Source organism: Chiroxiphia lanceolata, chromosome 1 (genome assembly GCF_009829145.1).
Source record: "Chiroxiphia lanceolata isolate bChiLan1 chromosome 1, bChiLan1.pri, whole genome shotgun sequence".
Taxonomy (NCBI): domain Eukaryota; kingdom Metazoa; phylum Chordata; class Aves; order Passeriformes; family Pipridae; genus Chiroxiphia; species Chiroxiphia lanceolata.
Window position 1 is genome coordinate 67,625,880 of NC_045637.1, and position 20,324 is coordinate 67,646,203.

Sequence of the window (20,324 nt, forward strand, 5' to 3'; positions counted from 1 at the left end):
CATGTGATTAAATCTTATTTCCTCCAAGGAGAAAGATCAGATAACTCAAGTTGCTATATGTCTGAATAGCAGGAACATCTCTGCTTTATCCCAGGCATGTGTTAAGGATTGCTAAAGATCATTTGAATTCTGAACTGACTGGAAAGCAGCTGCTCCCCACTAATGTTATGGTAGTGGATCACTTTTCCCCTGTCTCCAGCCTGTTCCAGAGGCATTCTGAAGAACTTCCTAACCTACCTGTCCATTAGCTGCTGACACCTTTTAATCCATCTGCTTTGTGGTTCTGTTGCAGAAAATAAAAATGCACCCATTTACAGGAGAAAAATCAGGGAGAAAGTAGTTACTTCATAGTTCTTAGAGTAGAATCAATTCTACTCATGGGTTGCCCTTAACATTTTGGTGACAACAGATTGAAAATGTAATAGGAGTTATCAATCGAGAAAGCTAAGGTGAGAGTAGCGGTGTTAGTACAGAGCAACCAGAGAATGTTTGCTCTGAGGTATGTTGCTATTTTTACATCTAAATTTGGAGGCACTATTCCCTATTTTGCTGCTATTTTCTTTTAAAAATTAGAAAATCTGTGGGTTTTTTCTATGTATCACAGAATGACCTAACCGAAGGAGATTTACTTTTGGTGCGTATCATACCAGATGAAGATGGGAAGTTTGGATTTAATCTAAAGGTAAACACACAGTCTTTTAGATATTTTTACTTACTTTTTAAATATAATGGTTTGAGTTTACTTTTTTATTTTTTAATGTAATGATTTGGAGAAAACAGTATATTCTGCAGGAATTTCTCATGTCTTCAGAAGTGACAGCCTAATACTTAAATGCTAAAACAACACAAAAATAAGCCACTACTAGTTCTCTGGTTTTCAGTTGCATATACTATGGGCATGGCAGATTTCCAAAGCAGACTGCCTATTTGGCTGCTTAAATATGAACTTGAAAGCCTTATTTAAGGCATGAACATTTGAAAAATTGGACCTCTGTGTTATAAAACAATTTAAATAGTTTGTGCTATGCAATTTAATATATCCAGTGTAAATCCTATAGGAAAGTTGAAAATTAATTTCTGAAGAAAATGGAAATTACTATTAATAACTGACTATTGTAAATGTTTTACATTCCCTCACTGAAATTCCATTTAAGCAGAGTAGTGTAAATTAACAGGGCAGAGTTTGATCTTTTTATCTCGGGCATTTATTGGTGCAGCAGTGGTCAAATGTCATGTGAAGAGAATAAGGGAGTACAGTTGTCTGGCACTTTGATCCTACCATGTTCCTTGCACGTTCATCACAACATCTAAGATGACTGTCCGCCTTGCCAGTTCAAGTGTTGAATTAGGCTTGTCTGATGGACAGGGTTACACTAAATGTTGCGTTTTATCTGTTTATTGCTTACTAAAATATATGGCCAAAGACGCTGGATCTAGTCTACTGGAAATTGGTAAATATAAAGACACTACAACCCACCCCTTAATCCCCCATTTAGTGATGAAAATTCAGTCCTACTAACCCTGCCTATACTATACGGAGTATAAAATGTATATAGAAACAAAAATAAGTGATTACTTGTTTTAAACGTTGCTTCTGCTTAATGATATATTTATGGTTGTTATTTACTTCACATTCCCTTAGGGTGGAGTAGATCAAAAAATGCCACTAGTAGTATCAAGAATAACTCCAGGATCACCTGTAAGTAAATTTGTAAGGCTTTTACTCCTACCCTTATTACTCCCTCCCCTCTCAGAGGTCTATACAAATAGTAATTTGGACACCATAACTACTGTGAGATAGCAGCTAAGCTGTTCTGTTTAGGAGTTGGTTTGACCAGCGGTTTCTTAAACCACAGATTAAAGGATCTAGAAGTGTTACCCAAACAAGATACAAGTAGAAAGCATATTTGTGTCCTCTTGACATCTCAAAAAGTGCATCTGGAACTGGAAAATGCTTGATGAGGGGCCAGGACTTGAGATAGGGAACAGGATTCACTGAAGCAATAAATAATTTGGGCCCCTGCAGCCTAGAAAAAAAAAGCTAGTTTGAGAGAGATGTAGTGAGATCTGTAAGATTGGGAGCACTGAGAACAGGGAATTCCAGCAGAACTGTGGGCTATCAAATTAAGTTTGCAAAAGTCATGTTATTCATGTTTAGTGAAGCAGTTCTTGATGCATAAGATTGTAGACTAGTGAAACTCCTTGACAAAGGATGCTGTGGTTAAAATGATTTTGTGGGTGGTCAGGAGAGGACAAGTACTTGGGGGGAAAAACTGCTGTTATTTACTAGGCAAACCACAATAGGCTGAGGAAATCCTCAGTGCTAAAAATATTTATAGGCTGGAAGGATATCTGGCAGGGGAGAGGGAACAGAGTATGTTTGCTCTGTTTCTATTTTGCCATAGATTTTTGCTCATGGAAATGTTTATGGACTAAGTGAAATGTTTATAAGAATCAATATAGTCATTGGATTCTTCTGTTGAATTGTGAAATAATAGTAGTAACATATCATCTTTTTAACTTTTTTTCTTAATAATTAGTACATAAATTTGTAGGGACATTTGTTATCTCAAATTTTTCCACTCCCCTTTTTCCAAACTGTATTTCCAACTCTCATAAAATAATTTTAGTGCAGATTTGATATTGCTGACTTAATCCTAAAAATATGATATACTCTTGTAGACTCTTTTTGAAATTCAATAAGGAGTCACAGGACTGATATATAAATGTCACGATGCAAATCAAGCTAAAACAGATTGCTTGAGAGGTTGTTTTTGTCACATTTATGATTTGTGACTTGACTTATGCAGTCATTTATAAACTATAGTAATTATTTGAATAAAAGATTAGTAGGAAATTATAATTATTACTTAAATCTACAAAGTGAAAAGAAAACAGTCCTTAAAACATTTCATGGTCAACCTAGCAAACTTTTTAAGGGTGATTTGAGATACTGAAATTAAATAAGGCAAGCAGACTCATTCTACAGTCAGAGAATGAAAGATGTTTCTCCAGAGGCAGTCATTTCCTTTGGCAGATTCAGATTGTCTTCTGGAAAGTATTGATCTTTTTTTTTTTCTCTCTTGGATTGGAAAAGGAACACGCTTCTAACTTACACACTTCATTTAAGTGTCTGCCACTGGTGGCAAGTGACTAATTAGACCTCTAGCCTAGTAAACAACTAAGTGAGTAAATTGTCAGGATCACAGAAAAAATTGGAATCGGTTACCCAATGTAATATACTCAAGAACAGTGCTATAGAAATCATGTTGTTATCACAAGAGGAAAAAATATACTTATTTTCAGAACAAAGCAGTATTAACATTGATTATATTGTTTATCATAAATGAAATTTTGAAATTTCACCTGCTCTTTATTGTTTAAGAAATGTAGCTGATATTTGAAAGTTCAAATTAAACAGTCTATGGTATGCATTTTTATATTATTTTAGCTCAGTGATGTCTTTCCTTCATTGCTGCTATTTTAACTTGATCTAGATTCACTCATTACCCTGAAAATTGCCCTCACAGATGCTGTTTGGTAGTATTATTTGCTAAGATTGTTTCTCAGGCTTTTAGATAATTTTTTTCCATTTTTCTACAAAAATATGTGTATTTTTTGTAGAGGAGAGGAAACGAATCTACTCACCAAAAATAAGATGATATTTTTCTTTACACATCCTAAAGTTCTTCTAAAAATTCCCTGCTAATAAAGCAGCATTCTAGTATGCTGGGAAAATTGTAGGACAGAGCAGTCAAAATTGTTGTGAGAGCACATTATAGCTAAGGAACAACCACTTATTGCAGCTGTTGAGGTTTTGTTTGTTTGTTTTAATTAAAGCCTTATACTGTTTTGTGGGTTTTTTTCACAAATGGTGTTTATGTCCTAAGGTGCTAAAGACATCATTATGGTTTTATTTAATAAAGCTTTCAATTGAAAAAGATTTCATGCTTCTTTAAGCAATAACAAGGTGATTAGCATAAAATGAAGTATTGGATGTGTCAATAGGACAGGAAGCCTTTGACATAATTGATTGTGTGGAAAAGCTTAGTATCTGAAAAATCTACAAATTATGCTTGCGTAGAAGGAATTAATTCTCGTTCAAGATGTATTTTATGTAGTCAGATGATTCACATAAAAGAGCTGAGGCATTAACATATCGCATGATTAACGAAGTTTGTTTCAGCAAAGATATTAATCTCTATCTTTAATAAAGAGTAATAGTCACCAGTCAGCCAAGAAATCTTAATTATAGACGAATATAGGAGACTAGAAACCATTTTTTCCATGTTCTTGTTGACTTCTTGACTCTGCTAGACTGACTGAATGCAGCCTTTATATTTACTATCTTTTCAAATATTTATATTTCAGAGAGAATAACTAATATCTCAGTAATATTTGAGAGTTATTAAATTATCCAGTCATTCATAGTTACATTCTTCAGTCTTGCCTTTTGTAAATTTTACACATGGCAGGGATGTTCTTGGGGAGCTATGAATACCTCGTTAAATCAGTGTTGAAGAACACCGTGGCTGTTCTTAATTCCCATTCTTTTTCTGTTTGTTTGTTATGAATCATTGTCAATTTTCCCCAACCTTCATAATTTTCTTTCCTTACTTCTATGGAAAAAGTTGGGGGAGACTATTCCTTCTTTAAATTTTTAAGCAACTTTTATGCTTGGGATTTTTTTCCTCTTGCATACATCTTTCTTTTCTCTTGCTTCTTTCTCTTCTTCTTTGTCTGTTTTGTGGCACTAAGACAGGTCTTAAGTTTTCTTTCCTTTTACTTTATACTCTGACACAAGTGGCTCCCAATTTATTTTCTTCTTCACATCCTTGCCTCTATTTTTTTTTATTCTGCATTTTTCTTGTTGTTTTTTTTTTCATTATCACTTCTCCTTTCCAATTCTTCCTAATTTTGGTTGGCAGTATAGTACATCACTGACAAACTTATGTTAGGAGCCATCAGTGCAAGGCATAATTCAGATATAATCTAATTTGAATGTCTTCTTCCCACTCAGGGGGTTGGTGATGGTTGTTCGGCAGGGCTAACGATATTGGATGAATAAAATTCAGGGAACCTGTGCTGGCATTAAGGAAAAACAAGGAAGAACTATGAATAGAGAATAGCAGTAAAGGTCTATGTCTTCATTTCATTTGTTGTGTGAATGAGTGTTTATATATCACTCTTGTGTTGCTCAGCACTTCCTAGACAAAATAAAAATTTGGATAGCAATGAAAAAAGTTGTTACAATACTTAACACTCAAAGATTGTAGAATCCTGCACATTCATATTAGAGAATCACAGAAGATTGGAAGGGACCTGGAGGTCATCTTGTCCCACCCGCTCTGCTTGAGGGTCATCTAGAGTCAGTTGCCCAGGACTGTATCCCAGATGGCTTTTGAATACTCCAAGGTGACAGACTCCACAGTGTCTCTGGGCAACCTGCTCCAGTGTTCAGTCACCCTCAGAGTAAAAAAAGTGTTTCCTGACGTTCAGATGTAGCCTCCTGTGTTTCATTTCGAACCCGTTGCCTCTGATCTTGTCACTGGGCACCACTGAGAGCCTGACTTCAATTTCTCTGTACCTCCCCCTTCAAGTATTTAAGTATATTGACAAGATCCCTCTGAGGCTTTTCTCCTCTAGGCTAAACACTCCCAGCTCTCTAGTCTTCCCTCATGCTAACGATGCTCTGGTCCTTAATCATATTAGTACCATCATCATCATATTCTGGCCATAGCTTGAATGGCTTTTTGCTGAACTTAGAACTAAACATATTAAGAAATGTGGCAGAAAAAAACTGAACAAGCCCTGGAGTTCAGCAGTTAATCTAAATTGTGGTATCAAAGACCATACATAATGTAAGTTTTCATCTGAGATGGGGAAAACCTTATTTTAGTGTTCCCTGCAGCACAGGTAGCAAAAGAATTTTTCACAAATGCAGGATATTTGAGCATCATAGTTTGAATACTTGCCTGCATCTTCCTGTTAAAACTTTCAGTAAATAAGGAGAGGAAGAATATTCTCTATTTGTAGATATCCTTTAATATCCACCAAACAAGAATCTGCTAAATAACAGAAATATGAAATGTGTATGGATTTCTTTGAATTTTAAAAAGTACGTGCCTAGGCAATGTCATGTTATTTAAATTATGTTCATGAAAATCGTATTTGAACTTTACTGCATCAAAACTGAAATTGTTATCTTATGTGCCCAAAACACTTTTTCCAGAAATTCAGTGGCTGTTTAGGCTTGGAGCCTGATCTTCGAGAGCAACCTGATGGTGGCTGTTTGATTAACATGAATTCCTTTTATAGCTATTGATATGCTGTTTGAACTGTTTCTTATCTTCATTGAGAGGCTTTGAAGCGTGAAAGACACCTTTAGATCTGAATCCTTTGATAGAATTTCTGATACAAAAGATGAAATCATGTCAGGAGAACTGTGACGACTTTGCTTACGTGATGAACTTAATATCCTGATGTGTTCCTGCTTACACAACTGAATGCAATGACATTAATGTGTTTCTTTGGTCTTGAAACAGGCTGATAAATGCATTCCAAAGCTGAATGAAGGTGATCAGATAGTATTAATTAATGGCCGAGATATCTCAGAGCACACGCATGACCAGGTTGTCATGTTCATAAAAGCCAGCAGAGAATCTCACACAAGAGAGCTTGCACTTTTGGTCAGGCGGAAAGGTAACTGGGCTAATTTTATTCACTTCTAATGTTTTTGAGACTGTTGCTCTTATGCTTGACATTATACCCTCTTCTGTTTACTTAAATGTGTTCTGAGTGGACTTGAAGTAGGTCTGTGCTAAAAAGTAGGTCTGGCCACATTCAAATTAGTAGTACAAATACTTTAAACTATACAGGTTTTTACCACTGCAATAAAGAATCTATCAAGTTAGAAATTTTTCTTAAGTCTAAAAATTTATGAGAATAAATAGTCCCTTGAAAAAGTTTTTTTGGTGGTTTGGGGTGCTGGGGGTTTTTTTCTAAATAAAGCATAATTTCCCAAATCCCCAGTTGCAGGTTTACAAATCTCATGGGCTGTTCCCCAGCACAATTATATGATGAAACAAGTAGAATAAGCTGTTCCCCACCTCAGTCTTACAACAGACATTTTATGACAATACTGAGAAAAGGCTGTGCTACCTGCTTGCTAAACTGCTGCCAGCAAAGAGGAGACATTCTTTGAAATATGCAACCTTAAACCTGTATATTTAAAATGTGGGTAACTCCTCCACCTTGACTTTGTTTTCTGTACTTAAACACATGTAGATACCAAGAGCTTTCAGATACTGTGAAACTCCTAGTTTATTATTTACTTTCCTTAAGACCTGTGGTAAGACCTTAAACCCACTATTATGGAAGGACTTTGCATGGAGTTTCTGATTACATTAAGACTTAAAAGTCTGAAGGCATTATGCATTACTTGGAAACAGGAGGGAATGAAAACGCCTAAACGATATGTACTTCCATAACATTGACTTTATTTAAAGCTTCTTGTGTTTCTAGGAAGATAAATGGGCTTTTGATCTTGTTTTCCCTGTTGTAGGCCTTTCTACTGGCTTTATGCAGCATTTAGTCTTCTCTTAACTCTTCTAGTCCCCTTCCTACTTGCAAATAAGAGAAGTCTGCTTTTATCTAAAGATAACTTGTGGCCCCACACTAGTCATTTCTATAGGCATGTGTATGAACAGCTTCCCATTTTCTGAAGTTTGGCAGGTATGAAGTGTTCTGATATTGCAGAGAATAACCACAGCTGAGCATGTTTGGTGATACAATACGTTTCATGGAGACAGAACTGCTATGCAGATTACTTCATTAATGTTCGTCATGTTCTTCAATATCTTATCAAGGAACGTCATAGAAAACAGACTATTATTTTTTTTAAAGTTTATTTAGTTAGTTTCTTCAATGTTAGCATAAAAAATTGCAAAAGATAATTCAGTTGTTTCTCTAATTCTATACAAGAATTTTTGCATTCATTTTGCTGTTGGAGGTCCAAACTTATACAAGTTTCTTGTAGAGATATTCCATTAATTATACTCTAAACTCTTTTTGGCAAAACTCCATTGTTTTTTTACCATGGTGGATACTGTGATTCATTAGTCTATTTAGCAGTTCATTCTGTAAGACCAGATGGCAAAAGCTCCTTGTGCTTGGAATTCAATTTCTTTGTCTTCATAGACAGGCATTTTGAGTTTCTCTTTCTGAAAGGTCATAAGGACATTTTACTTCTAGCAATTTCTATAGTAATGTAGTGCAAAAAGAAATGCAATTAAATGTGTTACTATTTACTTTCCTGAGGCTTTGGAAACTTTGTTGTTTTTTCAAGCTTGTAAATTTTTATATCTGTTACAAACACATTAATGCTGCATGCAATGGATTTTAATTGTCTACACACCTTTCAGTAGTTAAACAGTTTGTGGAATCCAAATCAGAAGATGAAGCTGATTCCCACAATCTCCCGGAATCTATTCTTCCTGTCTGTTCTGAATATGGTGGTGATACACTGGAGGAGTCTATGGAACAGCTAAGAAGAGGGCTGGAAAGTGGGACTGTCCTTATTCAGTTTGAGGTAGGTAATACTCAATTCTCGAATGTCATTAATATAGACCAATAACTGTAATCAACAAGTAATGTAGGGGTTTAATTAATTGCAAATTTCATTGTTCCTCTTCAGTCCTGTCTCAAGGGAGCAACATTTTTACTTGCCCATCAGTTTCACCCTTCACTACTTACAAGGAAGAATGAATTATCAGTTGTACACAAAATATCATCTGCTGAGAAAATGTATTTGAATTAACATGTTTCTAGCTCAAGTACCTAAAGCTCACTAAATTAATATTTTTTTCCTTAGTTATTTTATTCAGTAGAGTAGTGGGGTTTTCACAGAGGTCAGTTTTATACTTTGTTTCTTTTTCTATGTTCTTCAATGTGTTAGCAAAGAATGTCATAGAAAACTGACTAATAACATGTTTTTATAATTTATTATATTAATTTCTTAATTGTTAGTGTGAGAAATCACAAAAGATAATTCATCTGCTTCTCTAATGGCAAGGGAGTACAGTGTATGTATGTTTGTCCTTGTTTTGCTGTAGTGGATCCAAACATTTATAGTAACTCTGGAGAAATCCTAGTTATTATGATTTATAAAATTGACATTGAGTTCAGGAGTAACCATTTCTGTCACTGAAAATTTGTAGAACAGCAAAAAAATTTTTCCCCATTTTAATGTTTTTTTCCTTCACTCTTTTTCAAATGCTGTCCAATTTAATGGTAGGGGCTGAAGAGTTCATAGAATCATAGAATCAGACGGGTTGGAAAGGACCTCTGAGATCATCAAGTCCAACCCTTGATCCACTACCAGTTCTGATATTTTAGACTATGGTTCATAACTGCTTTCCAAAATCCACAGCACTGGATACAATCCATCAATTGAAATGAGTGCTGGCTATTGAAACAGTAGCTCAAAATATGTGAACTGGCCTTTCAGTACTTTCTTCATTGTCAAATTTGTTGACTAAATTTGTGCACCATTTCCTGTAATAATCTTCATAGGATATTTTCTCCTTTATGACTTTTTTTCCTGTCAGCATTTATAAAAGGATATTACAGAAGAAGTTCAAAACGTTTTTGAAATATAATAAATCTAGGGTACAGCTTAGTGGCCTTGTTTCTTTGAGTTCATTGTTTCATGATCAGAGACAATTGCAGTGGCACCTCATCAGTCTTGGTGACTCTCAAACTCTCCATTCACCTCAGTAAAATAGTAAATTAGCCAGTAGACTATGAATAATAAAGTTTTGCCAGAATATCTTCCTCCATTTAATCAGAATTTAACAAGTCTGTCAATAGCAAATGACTATTTGCCAGGCAACAATAATGAAGCTGGAAAATGATTACTTGACTTTAAATTATTCTTCCTTGTTTTCCAAAAAAAAGCAGCAATCACAACTTGGCTCTAGTAAAGTAAAGTAGAATTTGAGTTATAACTGATAGAAGCTGTTCCATTATATATATTATCAAGTTTTCACAGGGCTTTTTTATGTTATATAAATTGAAAAATGGGGTAAGCTGTGATACATACTCTTAGGAGTCAGTAAATCTTATGATAGAATAAGCTTTTTTTGTGTTGTTTCTTTTTTCTCAACCAAAGTAACCTTCTATTTATTTAATTCCATTTTATGTATGGAACCATATTCAGAATCTTCATTAAACTTGTAAAATATAATGTGCTCTGTAGTAAGTGTTCAGTGAGGTACATACAACCAGGTTAGTAACTCAACTGTAAGTTGCTGTCACATATATTTAATACAGAAAAACCGTAATTGTATAATTACATTACTTAATTCTTTTTTGTTGTTGTTTTCCCCCCTCTGTACCTTTTATTGTCTGATATGATGCACTTAGAATGATAAATCATTAAGTTTGGGAAAGAACTCTAAAATTATAAAGCCCAACCATTAACCTTGCACCAACCTTAAAATTTGATTTACACTCCTATGCTCACATTCAGTCCAGATAAAGTTTGCAACAGAGCAGATGACCCAAAAGAAACAGTGTCACAGGTTAAGAGATTGTGGTACATTGAAGTGTTGTTTTTTTCAGGTACTTAGAGGATTGAATAGGTTAGGTTTAGTCCAGAGAATAAAACTTTGTCTGAAATTTTTGTATTACAGTTATTCCATAAAATATCATGCTGCAATTACTTTTTTTTTCTTCTGATATCTTTCATTGCTCACTTGTTTCACCCTCAACTACTATTTTCCTTCCAGTTCATGGTTTTATAAGAAAAAAGCAAACTTGCAGGCAAACAGTATATTTCAATGACTCTCACATTTCCTTTCTTTTTTTTCTGTCCTAGAAATTCTTCTGGATATCATGATGAGATAGATTTATTAGAAATTCTTGTAATGTTAAATGCAAAAATCTCTCAAATGAATTTTGCAGAAGGATAGGAAAAATATTAAAGAAAAGAATTATTTTTTTCAGTCTATATATTGTCATGTGAGTGTATTTAATTTGTGTATAACATAATCAGATCCCTCAAAATTGTATGATTTGTCATTCTTTTTTGCAGCAACTTTATAGAAAGAAACCAGGTTTGGCTGTTACATGTGCAAAGGTACCTCAGAATATGGACAAGAATAGATACAAAGATGTTCTACCTTGTGAGTCTAAAGTACAGTTCCTGCCTATTTTGCTTTATCCTTTATATGGTAGCTATTAAAACTGTTGTATGGAACTTATTGATTGAAGATTTCATTATATAATTGAAGTCATATAATTTTTCATTTTATGTTCTAAAATGTAATGTGTTCTGGTTTGTATTCTGCTGTTTGTGTCTCTGCAATTCCTCAATTGTTTTTTAACTTAATAGAAGGGAATCATGCCCATTAATTGCTAATTTTATTCCCTCTTTTTTTTTGTGTGTGTGTCTGTGTGTGCAGATGATGCCACAAGGATAATATTGCGAGGAGATGAAGATTACATTAATGCAAATTACGTGAATGTAAGTCATACAGAGACCTTTGTTTACTCGCTCTCTGTATTACTAATGCAGATTGAATTTGGCTTTTTTAAGGAAAAAGGATATTTTCTTTTATATTTTGGGGATTTGCAAATGTAAAAGATGTAAAGTTTCATAGTGTAAAAGATGAAGTGTCTCTTGAGAAACAAGTAGCCGTCCTAGTACACAGTAAATGCAACCATGTGGTTGGTATAAACTTTGATATGTGCGGAGTCTTTAACCAGTAAAAGTTACGTTTCCGTAGGCTTCAAATGCTGAGGTTGTATCCTTAAAATTAGGCACTCTTCCATCTAGAGACACTTATGGCATACCAGCTATGCTATGAAGGAATACAGAAGACAAATCAGGGCCATAATTGCCATAATCAACCAAATGTAGACTGAGGGTCAGGGAAAAGAGGGAAAAACATCTATATATTTGTGTCAGATCCATAAGTTAAGCACCTAAATCAGAGTTGATTATTCACTTACTGCGTTTAGTATCAAGCAATAAACAGCTTTTGGTAGTGTACCTTTGGTGTATATGCCCTGCCATACTTCCTTACTAGGTATTAAAGAAAATCTGGAAAGCTTTGCAGTTTCAAATTTTCAAATACATTTTCACTAGTAATCTTCTATTCATGGTTCAGCATGAAGGACTGTAGAATCTTTACATCTACATCTGTTTTAAATTAATGATTTAAAATTTTTTCACATAACAAAGTGTGATCTTGATTGTCTTATTACTTATTACTTGCTGCATTAATCTTCCATCAAAATTTCCTGTTTGAATGAAATGCTGAGTTAAAATAGTACTTGAGCAATGAGAGCAAAATTTACATAGAACTTTTCTTCCACTTTATAGATGGAAATTCCTTCTGTGGGCATTGTGAACAGGTACATTGCTACTCAGGGGCCTCTTCCACACACATGTGCACACTTTTGGCAAGTAGTCTGGGATCACAAATTGTCACTGATCATCATGTTAACAACTCTTACTGAACGAGGACGGGTAAGTGTCCAGGCTCTTTATATGCTGAAGAAATATACTGTACTTTTTAACATTTTTTCCATTGTTATGATTAAATAACCGTAAAATAGACTGACTTATTCTATTGAATCATTTTTCTGAAAGCCAGGCTTTCTGAATTACTTAAGAAAGAGATTGTCTGCAACTTGCTTTTTGTTTTGCTGCTTTGTAAACAAACCAGCTGTCTGATAAACACAAATCACTGCATTCACTCTGTTATGCTGAACAGGTACTACGTGTTGTTATTTTTTCCCCCTGAGTGCTGGGCTCCATGTGGCAGTTGCTCTCCAAGCCGTTCAGCAGATGTCTGGAAGCACTGAGCAGGCTGAGCAAACCTTGTAGTCTGGTTTTAAAAAAGAGTCTGCCATCGTGCTATTTACTAGTAGTGGTCGGAGTTTAACCTGCTTATTTTTATTTACATTTTAAGTTCTTTCCTAGAATCGCTCTGATAATTCTGACACGCCATTACTTTTGGAATAGTACAGTGAAAAGCTGGTGTATTGTTTTGTACTTTGATCTAACATATCCTTTGTAGTTTAAAGATTAAGTGTTTTAGATTAAACATAAAGGTAATTTGAAGTTTTAGAAGCTGAAAGCTGAACAGTTGAGTTTTATAAGAGGTAGAGAAGGTAGTGAAGCTCTTGTATGCCTACACTGTAACCTTTATCTATCTTTCCTATGTGATCTATCCTACACTATGAAATTTATCCGGTATCTTGGTCAAAACCTAGTGTTTTTAGAAAGCAAGGCAGTGAATATTGAAGGTCCTAAACAGCATGAAGATTGAGATGTAAGGAAGGACAGTTAATCAGCCATCAGATTTTAATCATGGTCAGGTTATGTAGCTGTTTGTGGAAACAGACATTGAACATCATCTGACACAAAAATGCTCCCTTCATCTTTTGACTGTATTGCAATCAAAATAGCTTGCTGCTTTCATTTCCCTGTGTTGAGTAGAAACACATGTTAGTAATAGTCTGTAGTTTGCCCAGTCGGTTGGAAACTTCAAGGCAATTTTTCATAGCTTCTAATCATCCTACTGGTACCTTTACACACTAGACACTTTTCTGAGTTGTGTTTAATTTCAGAAATTATTTACATTTGCCCAGTTTGTGGGTGAACTTTCAGGAATAGAAAAAAATGTATATTCTTGTCAAGAGTCTCCCTACTGGCAAATGCCAAACCTTTTCGCAATCCCTAGAGGTTTTACACTCCAACCTGTTTCTTTCCAGTGATCTTAAGATTTGTATTATAGAATTTTATTTTTTACTCCACAATAATGCTACTTTTTTAGAAACGGATACATTATTTTGGCTTAAATTTGAAAAGGAAAGTATTTCAGCTAAACTACCGCAGTAAAAATTTCAGGCATAATGGTTATAATTTGGATTTCAAGCCACTGAAAATTGAGTTTATTAAATGTAGAATTAAGAAATTTTAACATTTCAAAATTTCCAACTCTTGCTAGTCTGTACCAGTTTAAAAGTTGCAGACAAAACCATCTTTGAACTTCACAGAGTTACAGTGTCACATTAGTTAAGTTTTGATTATTTCTATAGGTGGAGATTCCACAGCCTCATAGGGTTTCTTGTTTCTGTGCTTGACCATCCTCATGGAAATTTTTGCCAACATCTAATCAGAATTTCCCTTGTTGCATCTTTTTTCAGTTACCTCTTGTCCTTTCATTGTTCCCTTTCAAGAAATATGTGACTCTGCCTTTGCTATAAGCTGTTATTAGATGGCTAAAGATAGTTGTAAGTTTACCCTCTACACTTCTCTTCTTACGATGAAATAAATCCATCTTTCTCCTTCTACCTTATGGCTTGAGAAGTCATTTTAGCAATTGCAGATGAGCACCAAACAAAGCATCATGCATCCAAATACCTGCATGTAATAAATAATATTTATTACAAATCACTAAAACAGATATTTATGGAGACTTTAGCCTATTTTGTTCTGTTATTTTTCAATTTGGAGGCAAAAATCTTGCCAGTAAACCAGAACAGATTTTATATTGCTCCTTGAGTTCCCTGAACCACAGCACAGGATGGAATGCTGGAAACAGAAGTGCTTGTATACTGTCTTGACATGTGCTTAATTTTCCTTACAGACCAAATGTCACCAGTATTGGCCTGATCCACCAGATGTAATGGAATATGGCAGCTTTCGTGTCAGATGCCACTCTGAAGACTGTACGATTGCTTATGTTGTTAGAGAAATGGTGATTACAAATGTTGAGGTAAATGTCCCCTATCTTTAATTATCCTCAAGCAAGCTGAATGAATACAGGTAGAGATAGGTAGATAAAGACTCCCTCTTTGATAACATATATCTCTGTGTGTGAATATGCACGTGCGTATATAGACACACACAGTTTTTAAAAAAGGATATTTGTATATTATATGAATCAAGATAGTATGATTATTTCTTTAGAGCTTCACAAACATACTTTTTGAAGTTTTATAATACGTGATGCTGTACAGATATTGTAATAACCTTCATAAAGAAGTTTAGTGCTTAGACTTCCCACAACCTGAGTTATAGGGGATGAAGTCTGACTTTTGTTTCAAAGTTGTCCTGGATTTCTTATGTTTCCTCTCCTCATCTCTTTTCCAAAATTCTACAGCCACGGGTATTTTCTAAAAAGATGAAGGGTTTATGCTTTCCTAAGATATGTAAGAAATGACTGTGTACTGACCAAAGACTAATTTACAATTCCATTGCTAGTACATCTTTTAAACTTCTGTATAGTTTAGTAGCTTTTATAGATACCAGAATTGCTAGTAGTCAAAAAAAGAGGAAATATCTGTTTTAAAATATAACATATAATCAATGTTCTTACAGCAAGATGATCAATCCTTTAGTCTCATACATTTGTAACTGAATCTGTCACTTGGCAGCCCATCCAAATTTGTTTTAATGTAATTAAGATTTCCTTTGTAGTCATAAAGTGAGATGTCAGATGTCAGTAATTAAAGGTCTTTCAGTTGAGATAGAGTGTTTCAGTTTCTAGTTGTGAGAAACCACATAGTCAGGGAGCAGCATGACATTTCTTTCTGTATTTTGGCCAATTAATCTGTAAGTTATAAACTTGAATGTCAGCACAGAAGAAATTAAGCCCATAAAAGTAGTACTGCAAGTAAATATGCACAAACTTTTAGTCCCTGTCACTCAAATTATTTATTTTTAACCTTTCTAAGCCTCATGAAATAAAGAAAGGATTAATTTCCTGCCTTTTCAAGACCAGTATTGAAAGCTGTACTGTAGCAAAATGAAAGGAGAGCAAAAAAAGCACTAAGTTTGGGGTTTTTTGAGGTTGATTAGGCGTTTGTTTTTGGGTTTTTTTTAAACCTTCAGAACACTTTGGGGATCAGAACAAACAGACAAAAGGAAAGAAATTGTGTAGTGTGAGTGCAGAGTTATCACACACTGCACTGTTTTGTAAAACAAAATATGAATTTCTTTTTAATCATTGAAAAAAATAGCATGAGGAGCCTAAAACAAACTTTTATTCAGTTTCCTTTAAGAGAAATGCCTTGCAACATTAAATGTCATCAATTTCATTCAATTATGTTTTGAAGAAAACTGTTTTGCTACTTTCTCTTATTCAAACAAGCATTTGTTCTTGATTTCACTTAAGTGTGAGTAGGACCCAGCCATAGAACTTAACGAGGCTGTGGAGATAATACTTGCTGAACCACGTAACTCACATTACTTTGAAGGACTGTAGTTTTTCAGGGTTTTGGTTTATTTGTTTTGGTTTTTATTCTCCCACACTTTATGTTAGTTGTTGCCACAACTTGTTGGTTGTTTTCAAACTGCCCTGTCATTCTCTCACCTGATAAATTTTACTAAGTAAGCAAGAGGCTGAAGAGCAGTGCTGCAGAAAGGAGCCTGGGGGTCCTGGTTGATGGCAGGTTGAATCTGAGTCAGCAGTACCCTGGCAGCCAGGAGGACCAACTGTGTCCTGGGAGTCATCAGGCAAAACATCACCAGCCAGTCGAGGGAGGGGATTGTCCCACTGCTCTGCACTGGTGCAGCCTCAGCTGGAGTTTTGTGTGCAGTTTTGGGCACCAAAATAGAAAAATGACATTAAACTACTATAGAGCATCCAAGAAAGGGCCATAAGGATTGTGAAAGATCTTGAGGGGAAGCCATACAAAGAGTGGCTGAGGTCACTTGGTTTTTTCAACCTGGAGAAGAGGAGACTGAGGGGAGACCTCATTGCAGACTTCGGCATCCTCATGTGAGGGGAAGTGGAGGGGTAGACACCAATCTCTTCTCTGTGGTGACCAGTGACAGGAAACAGCATGAATCTGAGTCAGGGGATGTTTAAGTTAGGTATTAGAAAAGGGTTCTCCACCCAGAGGGTGGTCAGGCACAGGAACAGGCTCCCCAGGGGAAGTGGTCACAGCACCATGATTGTCTGAGTTCAAGAAACATTTGGACAATTCTCTCAGGTACATGGTGTGATTCTTGGGGTGTCCTGCACAGGGCCAGGAGCTGAACTCGATGATCCTGATGGGTCCCTTCCAACTCAGTATATTCTATGATTCTATGAAATTATTCAAAGAAAAAGAAAAAATTTCAAGATGTTTAAAAATTGATTGAATTTCATCCATGAAAGACAAGTTATATGATTGCTATGAGTGAGTGTGAGAGCCATGACAGAGTACTTACATCTTATAAACAAACCAGGTCAAATTAATTAAAGCAATTCCTTGTGTCATAATACGGATTTTTTTAGCATGATTGTGCAGGCAGTGACAATGCAAATAGAGGGATTTGGAGTGATAAGCTACTTTTTCATTTAAAAGCTATCACTTTCCATGGAAATAATGGAGGGCATTATTTGAAGAGAATGAAAAGAAATGGATGCAGCAATTCAAACAAACTGAAGATTAAGCATAAATTCATATCACTAAGGAAGAATGTTATAGTTTGCTGAAGGGAGGAGGTAAAATTGTAAGATGAAGAATGACTGATATCTTTCTGTTTATGAATGACCAACATGTAGGCTTTCTAATGACTGTGTTAAATTGATATTCAATGAAACAAAGGCAGCAATGTAAGTAGTATACTGCTAGCACTTTCTGCTATAAACAGCTGAAAATAGAATCTCTAATTTTTTATACATCTTAATTGTTTGAATTGAGGCTTTCCACAGCTTTGTCTTCTTTGCCAGATACATGTCATACATGTTTGTGGGGGTTAAAGTTGAGTTTCCTTATGTTAGGGGTTCTTAGATTGGTTCATTGAAACTTTTGCTTCTGCATTTAAACAAGACCTTGGGGGTTTTTTTTCCCAAGTAAATCTATATAAATTTTACCATGTCATAAGTGTCTTGAACAAACCTGTTGCACTGTAGAGGTTTTTTAAGGTTTCTCTGAAAAATGTCTGCACTGGACATGTTCTGTTCTGTCAAATACCTGTGGTAGAAGAAAGCAAGTTGATTTTTTATAAAGAGCCAAAGAACAAAATTAAGTTACAAGTGTTATGGCAAGTGTGTACAGAAGCAGAATGATGTGTGAACGGTGGTCCAAAGAAATGCCAAATGCCACTTGCCATATGATCTACTCTTCAGAAACTGGGCTTTAACCCTGATCACTGAGATTCAGCTTTCAAGTTATATTTGTGAAGCTCACTGGCAAAGACCACACCTTTTGCTGCTTACAAGATAATAAGACCATTTCAAGGTTAATGTAGTTCTACATTGTGATTTTTTTTTTCCTCGTTATTGAAGATTATATTATAACCTATACCAAAAAGGACGTTAACTGAAATGGTGACATGCAAAATCAATTGACTGGATTTTAAGAAAAGTGAAACTTAAGTTTGACATTTCGATCCTAAATTTCCTTCTTTCTATATGAGTATTATCATTCTAAGTACTGTGTATTGTTTTTCTGAAGAACATACAATTCTTTTATTAATGGAGAGTCTGTCATTTTAGAATGAAATGAAGAAGTTTAGCTTTTGTGTAATTATAATAAGCAAGGCTGCAACCTGCAGAAGGATGGAGAATGCATATTTTTGTTGCAGTACTAATGACAGACTTGTGAGAAAAGATCATGTGTCTTTATGCTGTGTTTCTGAGCAAAATCTAAGATGTTAGCTTAACCACAATGAATCTGTTTTTGCAGTTAGATGTCTTGAATTTGCCCAGGAGGGGTTGGTACAAGTACATAATTTTGTTGGGTGTTTTTTGTTGAACAATTTTTCTGTAGTGACAACAACTATTATAAGAAGGACGATAACAAACAACTTCGTATAAATATGATGTCTTAGACCTCTGTAGCTGCTTGCTAATTAAATGTGGATTATTGCCATGAAGCATCTAAATGTTGGCCAAATGGCTGATGAGAAACTGGCCAAATGACATAATCCTGAAGCATCATTGAAGTCTGTGAAATTGTTTGGACTAATTTTTTTGAATCATAATTTTTAAGCTGATTTGTGGAAATACCAAATACATGAATTCCATTGAAAGTCCATGTAAATGCAAAAAACATTAAATAATTTTGGAACAACAAGGTGTATAAGATTAAGTTAGGCAAAAATAGCAGCCAAGCCATGAGCAGCTCTTGCTGTCTCACTTTCTGTAAGTTTAGACTCATAAAACTGGACTAACAAAGCCAGATTAGATAAATTATATGTCTATCAGTCATTAAGATGCTAGAATAATGACTGTCACTGAAAACGTCAGTGCAAAATAATTGTGGAAAAGACTTAAAAGGAGTTTTACAGAATGATGGTTTGATGAGCAACACGAGTGTAACGAGAAGTTACTTCTTCTTTTCTATTGCTAGGTTTGTACAAAGAAGCAGGGTCTGACAGAAATAGTGTGTTTAAAAATAAGTATTGTTAGCAAAACATGTAGAGTGGGACTAACTATGGAACCAGTAACTACAATTTGGCATTTTTTTTCATGTTTGAGTGCTAGATTTTAGTTAAGTGTGATGGTCTTTTAATGTTAGTTATTTCCATGTGGGGTGTTATTTGGCTGACATTCTCTGAATTTAAAACCTGACTTTCCTTGTGAATGTAAAGACTTGAAGATTTTTAAAAAAAAAAAAAAAGCAAAAAAAAGTCCACTAGAAATAGCTTTAAAAAAATCTGGACTTTGTCAGAGTACTGATTTTGATATTTTCTGCACGACACAGAAAAGCTTAGACTTAGAAAAAGTTCTAACATATATGACTGTAACTACTGTTTACAATAGGTTAATGTGAAATGTTTTAAAATACTTGTGCATTTTGAAAAGCGAGTGACATAACAGTCAAATGTTAACAATTTGGATCATCTCAGAAGAGCTCAACCAAAAGAATCAAAACTGATTGTATTAAAACACAAATAACTAGAAAACTACACTGAAACTTGAGGCATACCTGGAATAATTAACAAACACCTCTGTTGGTCTCTGGATGATTAGGGCATGCAATAGAAAATGAAGATGATCGCACCAAAAGCAGCAGCTCTGGGAACCAAGTGCATGTTCTCTGAGTATATTCTCACTCTGAATAAGTCTTATATAACATGCTTGTGTTACTTAATGTCTGTGAACTATTTAAATAAATGCAACTGACTATATTTGAGTCTGTAATGATAAGCAGAAATTAAGTTAACTCTTTCCTTTTTTTCTGAGCTTGTAAAATGACTTTTTGATGCTACAGATTACTATTAGTGGTTCTCAGGTATGCCACTGGCACTTATCCATGCTGTATGGCTTTAAGTTCTTGAAGCACATGGAAGGCAACTGGATACTCACTCT

General features: G+C 34.9%; 1 protein-coding gene across 5 annotated transcripts in view; it reads left to right on the forward strand.

Moving 5' to 3' along the window:
* Positions 1-20,324, forward strand: part of PTPN3 (protein tyrosine phosphatase non-receptor type 3) — a 97,542-nt gene that overhangs the window by 63,571 nt on the left and 13,647 nt on the right. For 4 of the 5 annotated variants that reach the window (XR_004359732.1, XM_032702746.1, XM_032702766.1 and 1 more), the window contains 8 exons: positions 605-682; positions 1,643-1,699; positions 6,546-6,702; positions 8,424-8,590; positions 11,096-11,186; positions 11,466-11,527; positions 12,389-12,535; positions 14,664-14,792. Coding sequence is in view for 4 of the 5 variants with exons in the window: in XM_032702746.1 (XP_032558637.1) it covers positions 605-682; positions 1,643-1,699; positions 6,546-6,702; positions 8,424-8,590; positions 11,096-11,186; positions 11,466-11,527; positions 12,389-12,535; positions 14,664-14,792 (888 nt within the window). In the remaining variant the exon portion in view is untranslated. The remainder of the gene's footprint in view (positions 1-604; positions 683-1,642; positions 1,700-6,545; positions 6,703-8,423; positions 8,591-11,095; positions 11,187-11,465; positions 11,528-12,388; positions 12,536-14,663; positions 14,793-20,324) is intronic. The other variant, XM_032702759.1, reaches the window with a different exon arrangement.